General features: G+C 36.6%; 1 protein-coding gene and 1 pseudogene across 1 annotated transcript; one reads left to right on the plus strand and one right to left on the minus strand.

Annotated features, from left to right (window-relative positions):
• Positions 1–5,003: 5,003 nt before the first annotated feature.
• On the minus strand, positions 5,004–7,243 carry LOC107627549 (uncharacterized; annotated as a pseudogene).
• A 3,251-nt stretch (positions 7,244–10,494) lies between these two features.
• On the plus strand, positions 10,495–11,341 carry LOC148575065 (uncharacterized). The gene is made up of 2 exons (XM_088506359.1): positions 10,495–11,064; positions 11,153–11,341. Exons 1-2 carry the CDS (start codon positions 10,495–10,497, stop codon positions 11,339–11,341), a joined length of 759 nt encoding a protein of 252 aa, XP_088362485.1.
• The last annotated feature ends 3,415 nt before the right edge of the window (positions 11,342–14,756 follow it).

Raw genomic sequence — 14,756 nt, forward strand, 5'->3', positions numbered from 1 at the left:
TACCACATGGACGAATATTACGCCCATTATTTCCAGTTTGTACACTAGTAACAACTATACTTTCACTTACAATCAAACCTTTTGAACGTGAAGTAACGTCCAAAGATTGCACAGTTACTGGTATGTTGTCATTGGTGGACGAACCACCATTCATATTTGATACTTCATCAGCCATGTGGATAATCCTTCCACTTCTCAACTGCATACACCAAATGACACCAAAAGTCTTTTGACACACTTCAGTTTAAAACTGTCCCACTGGGCATGCCAATTTGTTTTGTCGATTTTTAACAAATCGATGGTGGTTTGATTCTAATGGTCTGGGAGCGAAACCTACTCCTCTTTTGCAGGTACCAGTTTTTCTATAAGTGCATCAAAGGTCATCGAATTAGATGAGCATTAAAAGGGAATGAGTTTAAAAGGTGCAAAAAACTGAAAAGTGTAAAATAAAGATTTCGAAAAGTAAAACTGACTGAAATCAAAATAGTTTGCATTAAATTTTAAATAAAGCAATAAAAATGCCTCCGACTGAGTCAAAGAACTTTTGACATGAAAAGTAAAGGTACTGAAATGTAAATTTGACAATGAAATTAAAATATACTTTGAAGATAAACTGAACAGGAAAAGATAAAATTTGCAGAAATTGTAAAATTGAAAAGTAAAGACGATGGAAGGAACCCTACAGAAATCGAACTCGAATGCAGACTCAAAAATTCGCTGGGGATGTGAGTGTGTTTGAGTGTATTTCTGGAGAAAAGTTCTAACCCCTATGTAGTACTGCTTCCTGTTATTTATAGCCCTCTTTCCATGACTGATCATTAAAGAATTCGTGCCCCTTTATGTGCGGAGATTAAGGTAATCGTTCCCGCCCTTTTGATCAAACGTGGGACAGTTACTGAATCTCTTCTAATTTGATAATCTTCGATCTTTCTTATTCGAAAAACTCGTTCGAATCACCACGTTGATCGAACATATGCTAAACAACTCCCTACTCGATGCTTTCAGCACGTGGCCCTCATTCTCTGCTCCACTTCAAGGCCTTACTAACATCTCGAATTACTTCAGTCTTCGAATACAATTCATTTGTAGCCAACAATATGAAATTCAACATATAATAAATAATTATATTATATTAAAAATTTAATTTTCATACATTGACAGTGTAAATATTTTACACAGTCATGCAATCACAACTGTTCTTTTGGATTACCATTCACGCAGTCAATATAAAAGATAGTTATTTTTACTAATATGATGTTATGTGATTGAATGCACGTGTAAAATAATTTTACACTGACATTGCATTAAAATTATATTGTCAATGTCAATAAGTATAATATAATATCAACCATATATAATTAATATTTATTTGATATTTACGTTGATAGCACCTATCTCTTCTTAACTTATTTTAGGAAAGTATTTTTTTATAATTATATGAAAATCAAAATTTAATGAATAATTATACTAATTCTCAACCATTTTAATTGTCAATCATTCTAATTGTCAATAATTATAATATAATGTCAATCATACATAATTAGCATTTATATGATATTTACTTTAATAACACCTGTCTCTTCTCAACTTATTCTAGGAAGATATTTTCTTTATAATTATATCAAATCAGTATTTAATAAATAATTATACTAATTTTCAATCATTTTAATTGTCAATCAAGTTTTATAATTAATTTCATGCAACTAAAGATTATATATAATGCCACATAAAAGGTTCATGAGTCTGAGTTTTAGAGTGAAAGTATTTTGTTAAAATTTTTAATTTCTTATTCTCCTTTGACTACTTTCTAGAATAAGAATGTATTTTTCATTTGATGATTCGATGATTATTTTTACTCAAACTTATTTTTTCATCTAATCTTATAGCGCGATTATCCTTTACTGTAATTATTTATATACACCATGCACATCCATCAAATACCACATTGAATTGTATTCATTGATTCGGGTTCTAGATACATGGATGTAAAAGTTTAACGAAGGGGCAATAAAATCAATTTTACTAAAGGATGGTTGGATCTATTCATATATTATGACCAACTTAATAAAATATGGGTAAAGTTAGTTTTTTTAAAAGAAACTCAATTTTTGATTGAGTAATTGCTTCCAAGAAGTTTTAGAGCCCAAGTTCAAATTCCATCCGCTCCATGCTTCTACATCTACAGAAACGGCTCCGCTAGGTAGACAATGAAAAATCTGAACAACATGAACAACGGACTGAAAATTTGGTACAATAAAGTTAAAAAAAAAACACTCCACCTAAATTACCCAACTAAGAAATCCCATTCAGTAATTCAAAAAATTTAACCATTTATTATACCCTAATTTACCAAAGCACCAACTTCTCCCCCCAACCCTCTGCTATCGCCGTCTCACCAACCTGCCCCTTTCATGGTGTCACTCTCTCCCTCACCCGACATCATCATCGCCTCCTGGGCTCTTCACGCCATTGCTTGGTCGCCAACCAGCCCCTTCGTCAATGCTAGATCCTCCTCACCGCCGCTGGTTTGTCAAAAAGGATGCTCATCGGCACTTAAGGATAACCATCCACTTAAGGATAAAAATAATCATCCGCATACATAGTAAATTGGACATCCAATATATTTTAATTGTATCTAACTAAACTCATTACAATCAAATAACCATTTACATAAGAATTAAAATAACCATCTGCATACCTACTAAAATGACCATCCGACACATAAGAATTAAAATAATTATCCACATACCTACTAAAATAACCCAAGGAGGCAGTGTACCAGATAATAAACGACGAGCTCATGTTGGACAGAAACCCCAGGATGAATATGGCGTCGTTCGTGACGAGGGTGGCGCGAGAAAATAGATCCAGACATCTAGTGAGTACAAAGAAAAAAGGAGAAAGGATAATGAGAACAACGCAAATGGCGCAAGTAGAGGAGTGGTTGAACTATACATGCGAATATGCGATGGTAATGGTGAATGTGTAGAACAACACAACGGTAAGTCAAAGGATTGATGTTGTCCCTAAACTAGCACTTTGCATGGGATTAACTGGACCAGAGGTTGGTGGTAGAAAAGATCTGAGGCTTAACATGTCTAGCCACCTAGATCATTAAAAGGAAACATTAGACATCAATGGACATTCAAATGAATCACATAAAATTATGTACTATGATATTTAGATACCTGTTGAGAATCTTCTAATTTAGAGGCAGTAGACTGAGATAAATCTATCTCCACAAGTTCTGCATCAAAACTAGCTGGTGCATTCACAGGAGGCTGTAGAATATGCTTATCTTCTCCATCACCTCGGTCACAATCATCGTTAGGTTGCTCAGTTGGTTGGTCAAATGTAACAGCACCTCCTTTTGTTTTCTTGTTCTTAGCAGCTACAGCAGTATCAACCACCCTCTTCTTCTTGCAACCTCTCCTTGTGTATCCCTTTTCTCCATAGAAACTACATGTAAATGCCCCTAATTGCCTCTTTAGATGAACCTTCTCTCCAATGTTACTATCAAGTTTGGGATTAGGTTTGGTTTTCTTAGATCTTCCTCTAGCCTTCTCTTCTGCAGTCATCATTCTCTTCATCTGAAGCTTCCTTGGTTTCTTTTTTTATTTTTGGTGCATGAGGCTTGTTATATTCCTCTGCTTTCTCCCATAATGGTTGGCCAAGAATGGGATTAATGTGATGATTATATGTTTCCTTATATGCTTCCTTAAAGTCACCCCATGATGAAGCATAATATCCAACATCTATTCCATCTACAAAAAATTCAAAAATGATTACTTCATAATCACCCTTAACTCAAACAGATTTTTGTGAACTACTTACGTATCATAAAAAAAAAACTCAAATCAACACTACTAAACACTTATTTTTTCAACATTATGACCATCATTTACCGTAATTCTGTTCCATTCGGTTAAAACAGAGCATCGGCACAAAACCCTAACCTAACGTAAACACCAAACCCTAGAAACTAAACTGACAAAAAAAATAGAAAATCCCAACCACACTCACAAGACGAATAACAAAAATTGAACGACTAACTCAGTTTTAAGTCGGATATTTTCTTGTCTCAAAGATTTTGACCCCACCCATAAAACCCTACGACAGAGCCATTGATGAAGAGAATAAGAAGGAGAGGGAGTTTGGAAGTGGAGAAGACGAGTGGAGTGTGTGTTTGATTGAAACCATTTTACATGCTATATTTTAATCCAAACGGCGTCGTTTTTTATCAAATACGGGCACCAAACCAAAATAGCAACGTTTTGGCACCTTCCAATGTGGCAACGTGATGCCAGGTCAGCACAGTGATAGCTAATTCATTAGTGGAAAGATACTCAGAAACCACTATGGTTTCCGGAGCTGTATCTGAGGGACTACAATGATAAAATTGAAATCTTGAAAACTACATTGGGTAATAACCTGAATCTCAGAGACCATTATAGGGATTTACTCGAATCAATGGGCATTTACATATACAGAACACACCTACACACATACATATGCCATTAATAATCATATAAGAAATTATCAAACACTTACTTTTGAAAAGCTTTGATAAACATGTTATATATATAGAAAATTCTGCACAATTAACTAATACTCAACTCACAAACACCTTAAATAATATTATATCCTTATAAAATAATTTTATATCAATGAGACATTCAAGTTAAAATTAATTAGAGAAACAAAGAGTGCCTCTAAACCAAATAATTGAATTGTGATCTCCTCAGCATGTCTTTGTTCAGTTCTAACACCAAAAATGACAGCTAGGAATCATGGGCAATAAATTAGGAACGATTACTAACCAAAAAGTTTATAAGATTTTGTGATAATCCTTGATGTGTCAAAGGGAAATAACATCATTATTGAAACAATGAAACTCAAGAAATGAATAGCTTCCAAACTAATATTCATGGTTCTTCACTCAGCTTTCAAGAGAATACCATAATAGCCAAATCAAATTATCAAAGACTCCTTATCCTTACACATCACTTGACACTGTGTCTCTCATTGGAAGAGCGGGATTCCCATTCAAGAATCTGTCCCATCTCAGAGGGAGTCATAGACTTGGAAACCTAAATTAAAAGGAGAACAAAAAAACAGTTAGAAGCAGCAGGTACCAACAAATATGGTACAAGTAGAAAACAATGGAAAACTTATCTATGAAAATTGTAAAACAAATCAGTCAAACACCATGCGTGAATCTTGAATATTTCAGAACTAGAACCAGCAATAACTTAGTTTACACCAATTGACAAACCCCTACTAATACAGGAATTTACATTTACTACAAAATTAAATTAAGTTTCAAATATTCTATAGTACCATTAGACTTAATTTTCAGCATGTCACTTTGTTTGTGTGCTCTTCTTATGAGCATCCTAAAACCTGTAAGTTTGTAACCAGTGAAAAACAACAGCAGCCCTTGCAAGCACAATGACCACAGAGCAATAGTCATCTCAAGCAACAATTAGCATGTGTGTTCCATAGAAAACATGGAGTAAAGAAAATGGAAATTTATTTGTTTACTTTCAATAAAAGTTAAAAGGAATTCAAGTTAAGAGATGAATATGCATAAATGACTCCATCACTGTCAACTTTGTTTGTAATATGATAAAACTGATGCCATTATATTAATAAATTAGAACTCAACACTGTGGATAATATCTGATAGTAGTAATTTGTCATAATTAACAAATAAGCACATGGTAGGAATAATGTAATTTCAAGTCAATTTTAATGTATGTAATAAGCTTTCATAGCATATGAATATTCAACAATTACTCAAGTGCTGCTTAAATTTGAAATAAATGATCTCACCTCATTACTACTACCCATCAGTAGACCTTCAGTCCTTCACTGATCATTTCATGAAGAAGCTTTACAGCTTGCTCATTCTTATTACTACCAAGAAGAGCTCCAACAATTGTTTCATAATTTACAGCATTTGGAAGACAATCATTTCCTTTCATTTTTGAAAATAAGGTCATTGCTTCGTCCATCAAGCCCTCTTTACAAAGCCCACTTATCATAATATTATAGGTCAAAACATTTAGACAACAATTGTTGATCAAAAGATGCTCAAAAAACTCTCTTGCAGTTCTTACTCTTCCACATTTGAACAATCCATTCAAAAGAATACTACACATGTAGGCATTTGGACGAAACCCTTTGTCAATAATTTTCCAAAATAGTGTTATTGCCTCATCAAGATGTTGGATTTTGCATAAAGCATGTAACAATTCTTTCTGCATTTCATCAAGAAGATCATGTACCCATGGTATTCTTCCTAATTTGCAGAAACCATCAACAAGGCAATTGTAAATTACAATATCGGGAACTATACTTTTACAACGCATCTCTTTAAAGAGAGTGATTGCTTGGTCCACCATTTTGCTCTTGCAATATCCATTAATCATAGTGCTATAATTCTAAACATTGGGTGTTAAACCTGCTTTAATCATGTTATCAAACAACTTTGCTGCCACATTCACTTGATTGATTAGAAACTAGAAAGTATCCATCAATTAAACTCTTGTAAGTAACAGCATTAGACTTAGGGCCTCTCTCCAACAACATATCAAACATCTTCTAGGCTTCTGTTGCTCTTCTTTTTTTACACAAAGCATCAATTAATATATTAAAGGTATATATATCTGGTTTGATGCTGCTTTTAACCATTTCATTCAACAATCCTGTAGCTTCGCACAACAGAAACAGTGAATAAAGAAATTGTAACTAACAACATTAGGAGATATTCTCAATGCAATCATCTTGGAAAACAAGTTCTTACCTTGGTTCACAAGCCCATCTTTACGAGTGAAACCCCATAATGGTCCCTCAGATTGAGCCTGTGCACCAATGTTACCCCTGACTTTCGAAATGCTCTAATTGCACCTTTCAGATTGAGCTCAGTGCGAAATCCTGGTCCCTCCACCCAAATCCGGCGTGACTCAGCAGCTGGAGCGCTGAGCTGGCTGCTTACGGTCCACGTAGGCAGCCTTAAACGACGTCGTTTTGCCTTGGAAGAGAATTGAAAGGTTGCTTGGGGAAAGGGTTGATCATTCGTTAGTCTTTCTCCTACTTCTCTTCAGACGTTTCTTCTCTCTGTCGTCCAAAGAATGCTGTGACATTAGGGCACGTTCTGGTTAGTGCTTGACTGAGTTCATTGCCAGGAGAAGGAAGGACACCACAGGTACGAAGTTGTTGAAGCAGAGGGTATCGTCATCGTCAGCTACAACAAGGTTAGTAATACAATGTGTAGTTGAAGTTTAAATTTTTTTCTGGGTTTTCACTGATGGCTCTTCACGTGGTGTGTTGATTGAGGGAGAGTTCATCTTCGTTTGGTGTTTTGTTTAGATTTCTATGTTGTTAGGTTTTTTGTGGTTACGTTGTTAGGAAGGGGTTTGGGTTGCTCTGTTTTTTTTTTCTTCCTCAAAGAAGGGTTGCATGTGTTTAATTTGTTTGTTTACTTATCTGGCAGATGGATGAAGTACTAGACATTATGTTTCATCATGGAGGAAGTTTTGAAAAGGGTGTGGATGGAAAGATTGGTTACTATCCGGACAACAGAAACTGCCTAGGTGATGTTGAGGTGGATAGGCTGGATGTATTTTACCTAAGAAACTATTATAAGGAGCTAGGTTATGACAGAATGAAGGAAGTCTGGTGGCTTGTACCTGGAAAGAGCATAGGGGAGGGATTGAGGAAGTTAAATAGTGATGCAGACCTAAGAGAGATGTGTGAGATGGGTTCACAGAATGTGGGTCTTGTTGATATCTACATTGAACATGAGGTTTCGTCACCTGAACTGATAGAAGGGAAGGAGGTTACGGTATACATTGATGATCAAGTAAGGGACCTTGGGACGCAAGCTAAGGAAAATGTTGTAGCTGCCCCACACGATGGTGCTAGGCCAAATCATGAAGAGAATCCTACTGCTAATGTGAGTCAACACTAGGGAGGAAGGGGTAAAAGCATCTATTAAGGTGCCAACTGAACAAAAACTTAAAAAGAAGGCCAAGAACACCCTGAAACCAAGTCAAACAAAAGTTCATAGGAGATATTGCCTGAGGTCTGCCACTGGGATAGGAGGCACAAAGGCTCAGAAAAGGGGACAGGGTAGCAAGATCCCAGTGATGTTGATGTCCTCTGATGAGGAGTCCTCTAATTCTGATGATAGTTCAGAAGATGAGCCCTATAAACCAGTAAGGAAAGACAGCTCATCTGATTCATGTGCTGCAGACCCTGTTCCTTCATGTAAGGTAAAGGGTAAGAAGAAAACAAGTAATAAGAGTGATTCACAGGATAAGGGTAAGGGAAAGAATAAGATGAAGGAGAAGATTTGTGTTGATGACGATGCTTATGTGGAGGGTAATTCTAATGTTGAAGTGGAATTTGGGAAAGTTGGAACTGATAAGAATGATGATTATGATGCATACGATCCTGGGATTGATTCTGATGGTGCCAACTCTTGGCATTCATTGGAGATGAAAACCCCACCTAACTCTGAAGATGAATTAGAAGAGGAGACCGAGTCTGATGAGGTGTTTCCAGTTTTCAGAGAGGGGGCTAGGTTCGGGGAGCTTCACTTAGAGGTTGGAATGAAGTTTAATACGAAGTGAGATTTTAAAGAGGCTGTTAGGGAGTACACCATCCAGGAGGGAAGGCGTATTCGATTCAATAAAAATGATAGGAAGAGGCTTAGGGCAGTTTGCAAGGTGAAGGAATGCAGTTGGGTTATCTTTGCTTCCAAGGACCGAGACGATACTTGCTGGCAAGTGAAGACTTTCAGAGATGATCATAGCTGTGCAAGGGAGGATAAGAACAGAGCAGCCAATCGTAACTGGGTTGCTAGTAAGCTGGTGAAAAAAGTCAGAAAGTATCCCAACTTCAGGCATTGTGATGCAAACACCTTCTTCAAGACCAAGTATGATCTGTCATTGAATAGGAACTCGATCTCAAGGGCACTGTCTGATGCTAGAAACCTTGTATATGGTGATGAAAAGGCACAGTATGCAATGGTGAGGGACTATGGGGAGACACTGCTGAAGACCAACCCGGGTTCAACTGTCCAAATTTGCACCATCCCATAGCCAAACGGTGATGTCATATTTGAGAAAATGTATGTGTGTTTAAGTGGCTGCAAGAATGGATTTAAGGCAGGATGTCATCCACTCATTGGACTTGATGGTGCTTTCCTGAAAACTGTCTTTGGAGGCCAGATTCTATCAGCTATTGGGCAGGATGCAAACCACCACATATATGTCATTGCTTGGGCAATTGTGGAAGTTGAAAACACTGCCAATTAGAAATGGTTCTTGGAACTATTGCACGCAGATTTGGGAGATTACAAGACACATGGTTAGTGTTTCATATCTGATATGCAAAAGGTACATGGCTACTAATCCCTTCTGATTTAGTTTCCAGTTTGGTTGCTTCACTATGTTATAATATCCTGGATCTGGAAGAGGCTTGCTGATATGTGAGTAGGACTATTGTAGATGCACGATAGTAAAAGTTAGGGACAATAATGGTGCCTTTAATAGAAACTCAGGGACTATTATGGTGAAAATATTAAAAGTTAAGGTCTATTATGGTGAAAATTAAAAAAGTCAGGGTCTAATTCGGTGAGCATATAACTGTGTATTCTACAAACTTCTTTCTGTTGTATCTGTGTTAATTATTATTTGCATCCACTCTGTGTTGCAGGGACTCATAAATGCTGTACAGGAGGTGATGCCCAATGTGCATCACCGTTTCTGTGTATGGCATTTGTGGAAGATTTTCAACAAGCAATGAAAAGATCTGGAGCTAAGAGGATTGTTGTGGGATTGTGCACGAGCCACAACCTTTGAGGAATTCAGGGAACATAGGGAAAAGTTGAAGTGGCTTAATCCGGAGGCATGGGTATACCTAGAAAAGTGGCCAACACATTCTTGGACAAGATCTCAGTTCAGTCACAAGCCAAAGTTAGACTCAATATGTAACAATGCGTGTGAAGTATTCAACGCAAAGAGTAAGGAAGCTAGGAGGAAGCCTATAATCACACTGCTGGAAGAGGTTAGGATATTCGTAATGAGGACGATGGCCAAAAATAAAGTGAAGTTGGATAGTCATGTGGGGATATTTCCCCCAGTGATCAAGAGCAAATTGGAGAAGCTGAGGAAGGAATCTAAGCAATGGCAACCAATCTGGACTGGAGACACCGGATAGAGAAGTTCGAGGTACATGGACACCCTACACACCATGTAGTGGATCTGGGGAAAAGGCTATGTACTTGTCAGTTTTAGATGCTAACAGGTAATGTATTTAACTTTTTTTTATTTATTTAACTACTCTGCCTAGTGAGTCTAATTAACTATGCACCTAATTGTTATTGCTGATTATGGTGTTGTAGGAATCCCATGTGTGCACGCATGTGCTGCTATTGCTAGGGTCAACAAGTGGCCAGAGGATTTCTGCCACAAGCTCCTCACAATGGAGTCCTACAAAGCCACTTACTCTCACCACATAAATCCTTTACCTGGCCAACAATTATGGGAAAGATCTGAGGCCAACAGACCATTGGCACCTTTAGTTAAGAGGAAACCTGGACAGCTCCAAACCAAGAGAAGGAAGGATGCGGATGAGAGGGGTCAGTCTAGCAAGAAATCAAAGCCAACCACCACTCTAAAGAGACAGCTACGACCATTCACTTGTAAGTATTGTTTGCAGAAAGGTCATACAAAAAGAGGGTGTGAGAAGAAGAATGTTGCTGAAGCTGCAGAGGCTGAGAAGAAGAAAGCTGCGGAGGCTGCTGCTAAAGACCCTAAGGCTGCTGCTCAGAATGTCACTGCAACTGTCTCTGCGTCAGCTACAACAACTACTTCCAATGCACCTCAAGCTGCAACTTCCGCTGCTACTGCTACAGGCTCTGGAACTGCAACAGCGTCTGCTACTGCTACTGCATCTGCCCCTGCTCCTGCCACTCTTGTGGATGTGGATGTCCAGCAGGCTGAAATTGATTTGTCTCAGCCCTCATACTCTGAAGCTGAAAACTCCCAAAAGGTATTATGTTTAATAATGCTTCATGTAATGTGTTTTTGTTATTTGTCTTATTTTATAGGCCTTATGTCAAATATTGTTTGCATTGCAGGAGCATGAACAAAACAGAAACACACCTACAAGACCTGGGAAAGTGCCACTTAAAAGAAGGTCACCTACTCCAACTGGCTCTGCATCATTCAATCCAATGGAGGGAACTACTGAGGTAACTGCAGCAAGGCTCGCCAACTTCCTGAAGTTTGTACCCACCCCAGGGTTCAAACCGCCAAGAAAGAAGTGATTATGATCCTAGCTTTAGGTTGAAATTATGAAAGATTGTAATATTTTGTGAAACAATTATCTTAGTCTCTTTTGTTTGGTCATGGTGATTTATAGACACCTCTGCAACTTTTAAATACTAACTAAGTTGCTGGAATCTAGCTGAAACAATGCTCAGAATTTTTTAGCTTGTTATTGTCATCAATGCATTATTGCAGAATTTTATATGAACTATTTTTATTGTCATTCAGTTATGAATTGTGCCTTATGTAAGCTTTTCCTACTGTTGCTTATCCATGTCAATTATGTTTACAAAAACAAAACTAAATAGTCATTCAATATATCAAAAACAATCTAATGTCAATTACATTGTTCATAAACTGGATTACACTGGTTCTGTGTTTCAGCTCTCACCCTAATCAAACCTTCAACAGTAACATCAACACAAACACAACTAACACGAATACCCCTAAACCAAGCACTTGGACCATCAGCTTTACATTTCTCACATCTGCTTCCAGTTTGTCCACCTTCCATGCAATGTTCATCTTCATCCCACCATGCTCATCTTCTTCATCAGACTTCAGTGGCACCTCATCCTGTACCGAATCTGCCCAAACAAATAACTCACACCAATTCTTTCCACTAGTCTGCAAATATACATCAACCTTATCAAACAACTACCTTAACTAACCAACACTATAAATTTCAGCTAGTAATTGCACTCACGTTTTAATTCGGACACCCGAAGAACGGCTTATTGGGATGACTCTCCGTCCCTGACCACCGAAGGACAGGCATGCACCCACAACCACACCACTCTAGAACTGCTGAACGCCGGCTACGCACATTATTTCCTCTCCAGTTTCCAGTCGCAGATGAGCGATTCGACCTTCGAGAAGCGTGACTGTCACTCATGGCGGGAGAGGACGAAGAAGAAGAATAAGATGAAGAGGGAAGAAGAGCTTGAGCTGGACGACGAACCAATTCACACAGAAAGAAGGAAGAACAACTTAGGGTTTATAATTGGTACCAGGGACTAATTCAGGGAATTAGGAGATTCTTTGATGATACTCCACATCAGCTAGCCGTTTAAGGCTGCCTACGTGGACCATAAGCAGCCAACTCAGCGCTCCGACTGTTGAGTCACGCCGGAATTGGGTGGAGGGACCAGGATTTCGCACGGAGCTCAATCTGAACAGTGCAATTAGAGCATTTTAAAAGTCAGGGGTAACATTGGTGCACAGATTCAATATGAGGGACCATTATGGGATTTTACTCCCATCTTTACACAACCATCAATGACAGCACCGTACATTACTACGTTGGGTTTAACGGGTTGCTTCTCTGTCCTTTCTTACACATCCCATTGATTAATGTCTCATAACTGACCTCATCAAGCTGATATCCTAGTGCTCTGAAACTAATGCTTCCCTAACCTTGTTGTTTATACGGAACTCTTTCATTAGGGTGGTTAAGGTTATGACATTCAAATCATGACCCAACTTGATAATCTTGGACAATGCGGAGAAAGCAGAATCTATCAGACCCAAATGGCAGAAACAATTGATCAAAATGCTCAAATAACCAAGGAATGAGTGATGCCCCTAGAATCCATTTGTACAAAGAGACCCTAAAATCTTGTTGAACTCAACCACAGAGGGCAAATGGCGCTTAGCAAGAAGGGTAATGAAAGAGGCAACAGCATCATCCACATTGTTATGAGCAATTGGGAAAGGAGAATGAGCATAAAGTCTCAAAGGAACAGAGGCAAACAAACGAAGGAGGAAGTTGGAATGGGGATGGAGGTTGGAGGTTGGCGTACTTTGAAGTTTGAACCCTGGATATGGCATTCAATGAAGACAATATTATTTTTCAAGACCTTTCATCTCTTTAAACATCTTTATTTATTATTTTTTGAGAAAAAGTAAATCTCCAAAAAGTATTTATGAAGATGGGCTCTTTTTGTGGCCAGTAAGTTGTGGTTTTTTATATTATCATTATCTTAAGACGATCGAAATGCAAAAAAAATGTTGAAATAAAGATAAAACTATTGAAATCAGAGACATAAAAAATAATTTATCGAGTAAAATAACAATCTAGAGATTTTGAATTTTGAATTAATTAATCATAAAAGAAGAAAAATATCAATTAAATTTTTTACAATAATAAACAGCAGATATCTTATTTTATGTAATAGTAGTGCTTACGAATGATGTATTTTTTTATAGAAGATTTTTACAGCATAACAATTTTTAGAACAAAACTTCACCTGCCTTATTAGTATTTATGGTAAATAGAAAACTACTTACTGATAACGATTATATAAAAACTTAGAAGATGATTTTTATATTTATACTCGTGTGGTAGCAATGAAATATATAACTATAGATAACAAACATATAAACAACTCCATTTCATTTCATATTATTCATAAAGAAAATGACATAATGTATTTATCATTTGGTATCAAAAAAGACCTAATTGATATTTTTATTTTCAAAAATTAATTAGTCTAAAGTCAAAATTCTCGTCGACTTAAGTGTTATTTTATTCAAAGTTATTTGTGTATTTTGTTTATTGAACAATATTATAAAATATTATATTTACTTTTATTTTCTTTTCTTATTATATCAACGGAAATGAATCTTTTCAAATTTTCTTAACAATTGAGAGGATAAAATGTGATTTCTCACCATTAATTTTATAAGTGATACTAAAAAAAATATAAGAAAAAAAGCAATAAAATCACACTTTACTCTTTCAATTTTTTTTAACAATTGAAAGGACTCGTTCTGTCAACCACGGTCATACTTTTTCTTCTTACCACTACTAGGTATTAAGATAAAAGTTATCGATTCAAATTAAAATGGACAGTTTGTAAGATCTATAAATATCACGCAGATAAAAAATCAGTTGTTATTATATTGATTATCCCACATTTATGCATGTTAGTCTGCTTATTTATATAAGGGAAAAATATAGATAACCAACAATATTTTTGAAAAATGTGTGAACAATGTGAATTAATAAGATTAAAAGAGTAAATTAATCTTAAATTTAATTAGTAACATTAAATTAGAGTGTAGTGTATTTTTATTTGATTAGCGATTATTCATATTGTTCAAGATGGCCATTGTTTACCTAACACTCCCTATATATAAAATCTTGGAATAAATTAATGACATCTGCCATTTTTCTTTTTCCTAAGCACTCCATGCCTATTAGTTTTTAGTATGCAAAGTTTAATTAATATGGTTTCAAAGTGTAGAATTATTTTAGGAGAAAAGCTCTGCATACAAGCCATTGTATGCTTTACAAGTTAATTAACGAATAAACCCCAAAAGTTCTTCTTCTTCTTCCTCCTCTTCCTCTTCTTCTTCTTTTCTTTCGTTTCTTACCTTCTCTTTCTCCTTCTTCTTCTTCTTGTTGCTGCA

Source organism: Arachis ipaensis, chromosome B2 (assembly GCF_059453495.1).
Source record: "Arachis ipaensis isolate K30076 ecotype BB chromosome B2, ASM5945349v1, whole genome shotgun sequence".
NCBI lineage: Eukaryota > Viridiplantae > Streptophyta > Magnoliopsida > Fabales > Fabaceae > Arachis > Arachis ipaensis.

Bases quoted from the DNA above. Each gene is read 5' to 3' on its own strand.
- LOC148575065 (XM_088506359.1), top strand. From the start codon at position 10,495: ATGGAGTCCTACAAAGCCACTTACTCTCACCACATAAATCCTTTACCT. The intron at 11,065-11,152 runs GTATTATGTTTA...TTTGCATTGCAG, and splicing joins AAGCTGAAAACTCCCAAAAG to GAGCATGAACAAAACAGAAA.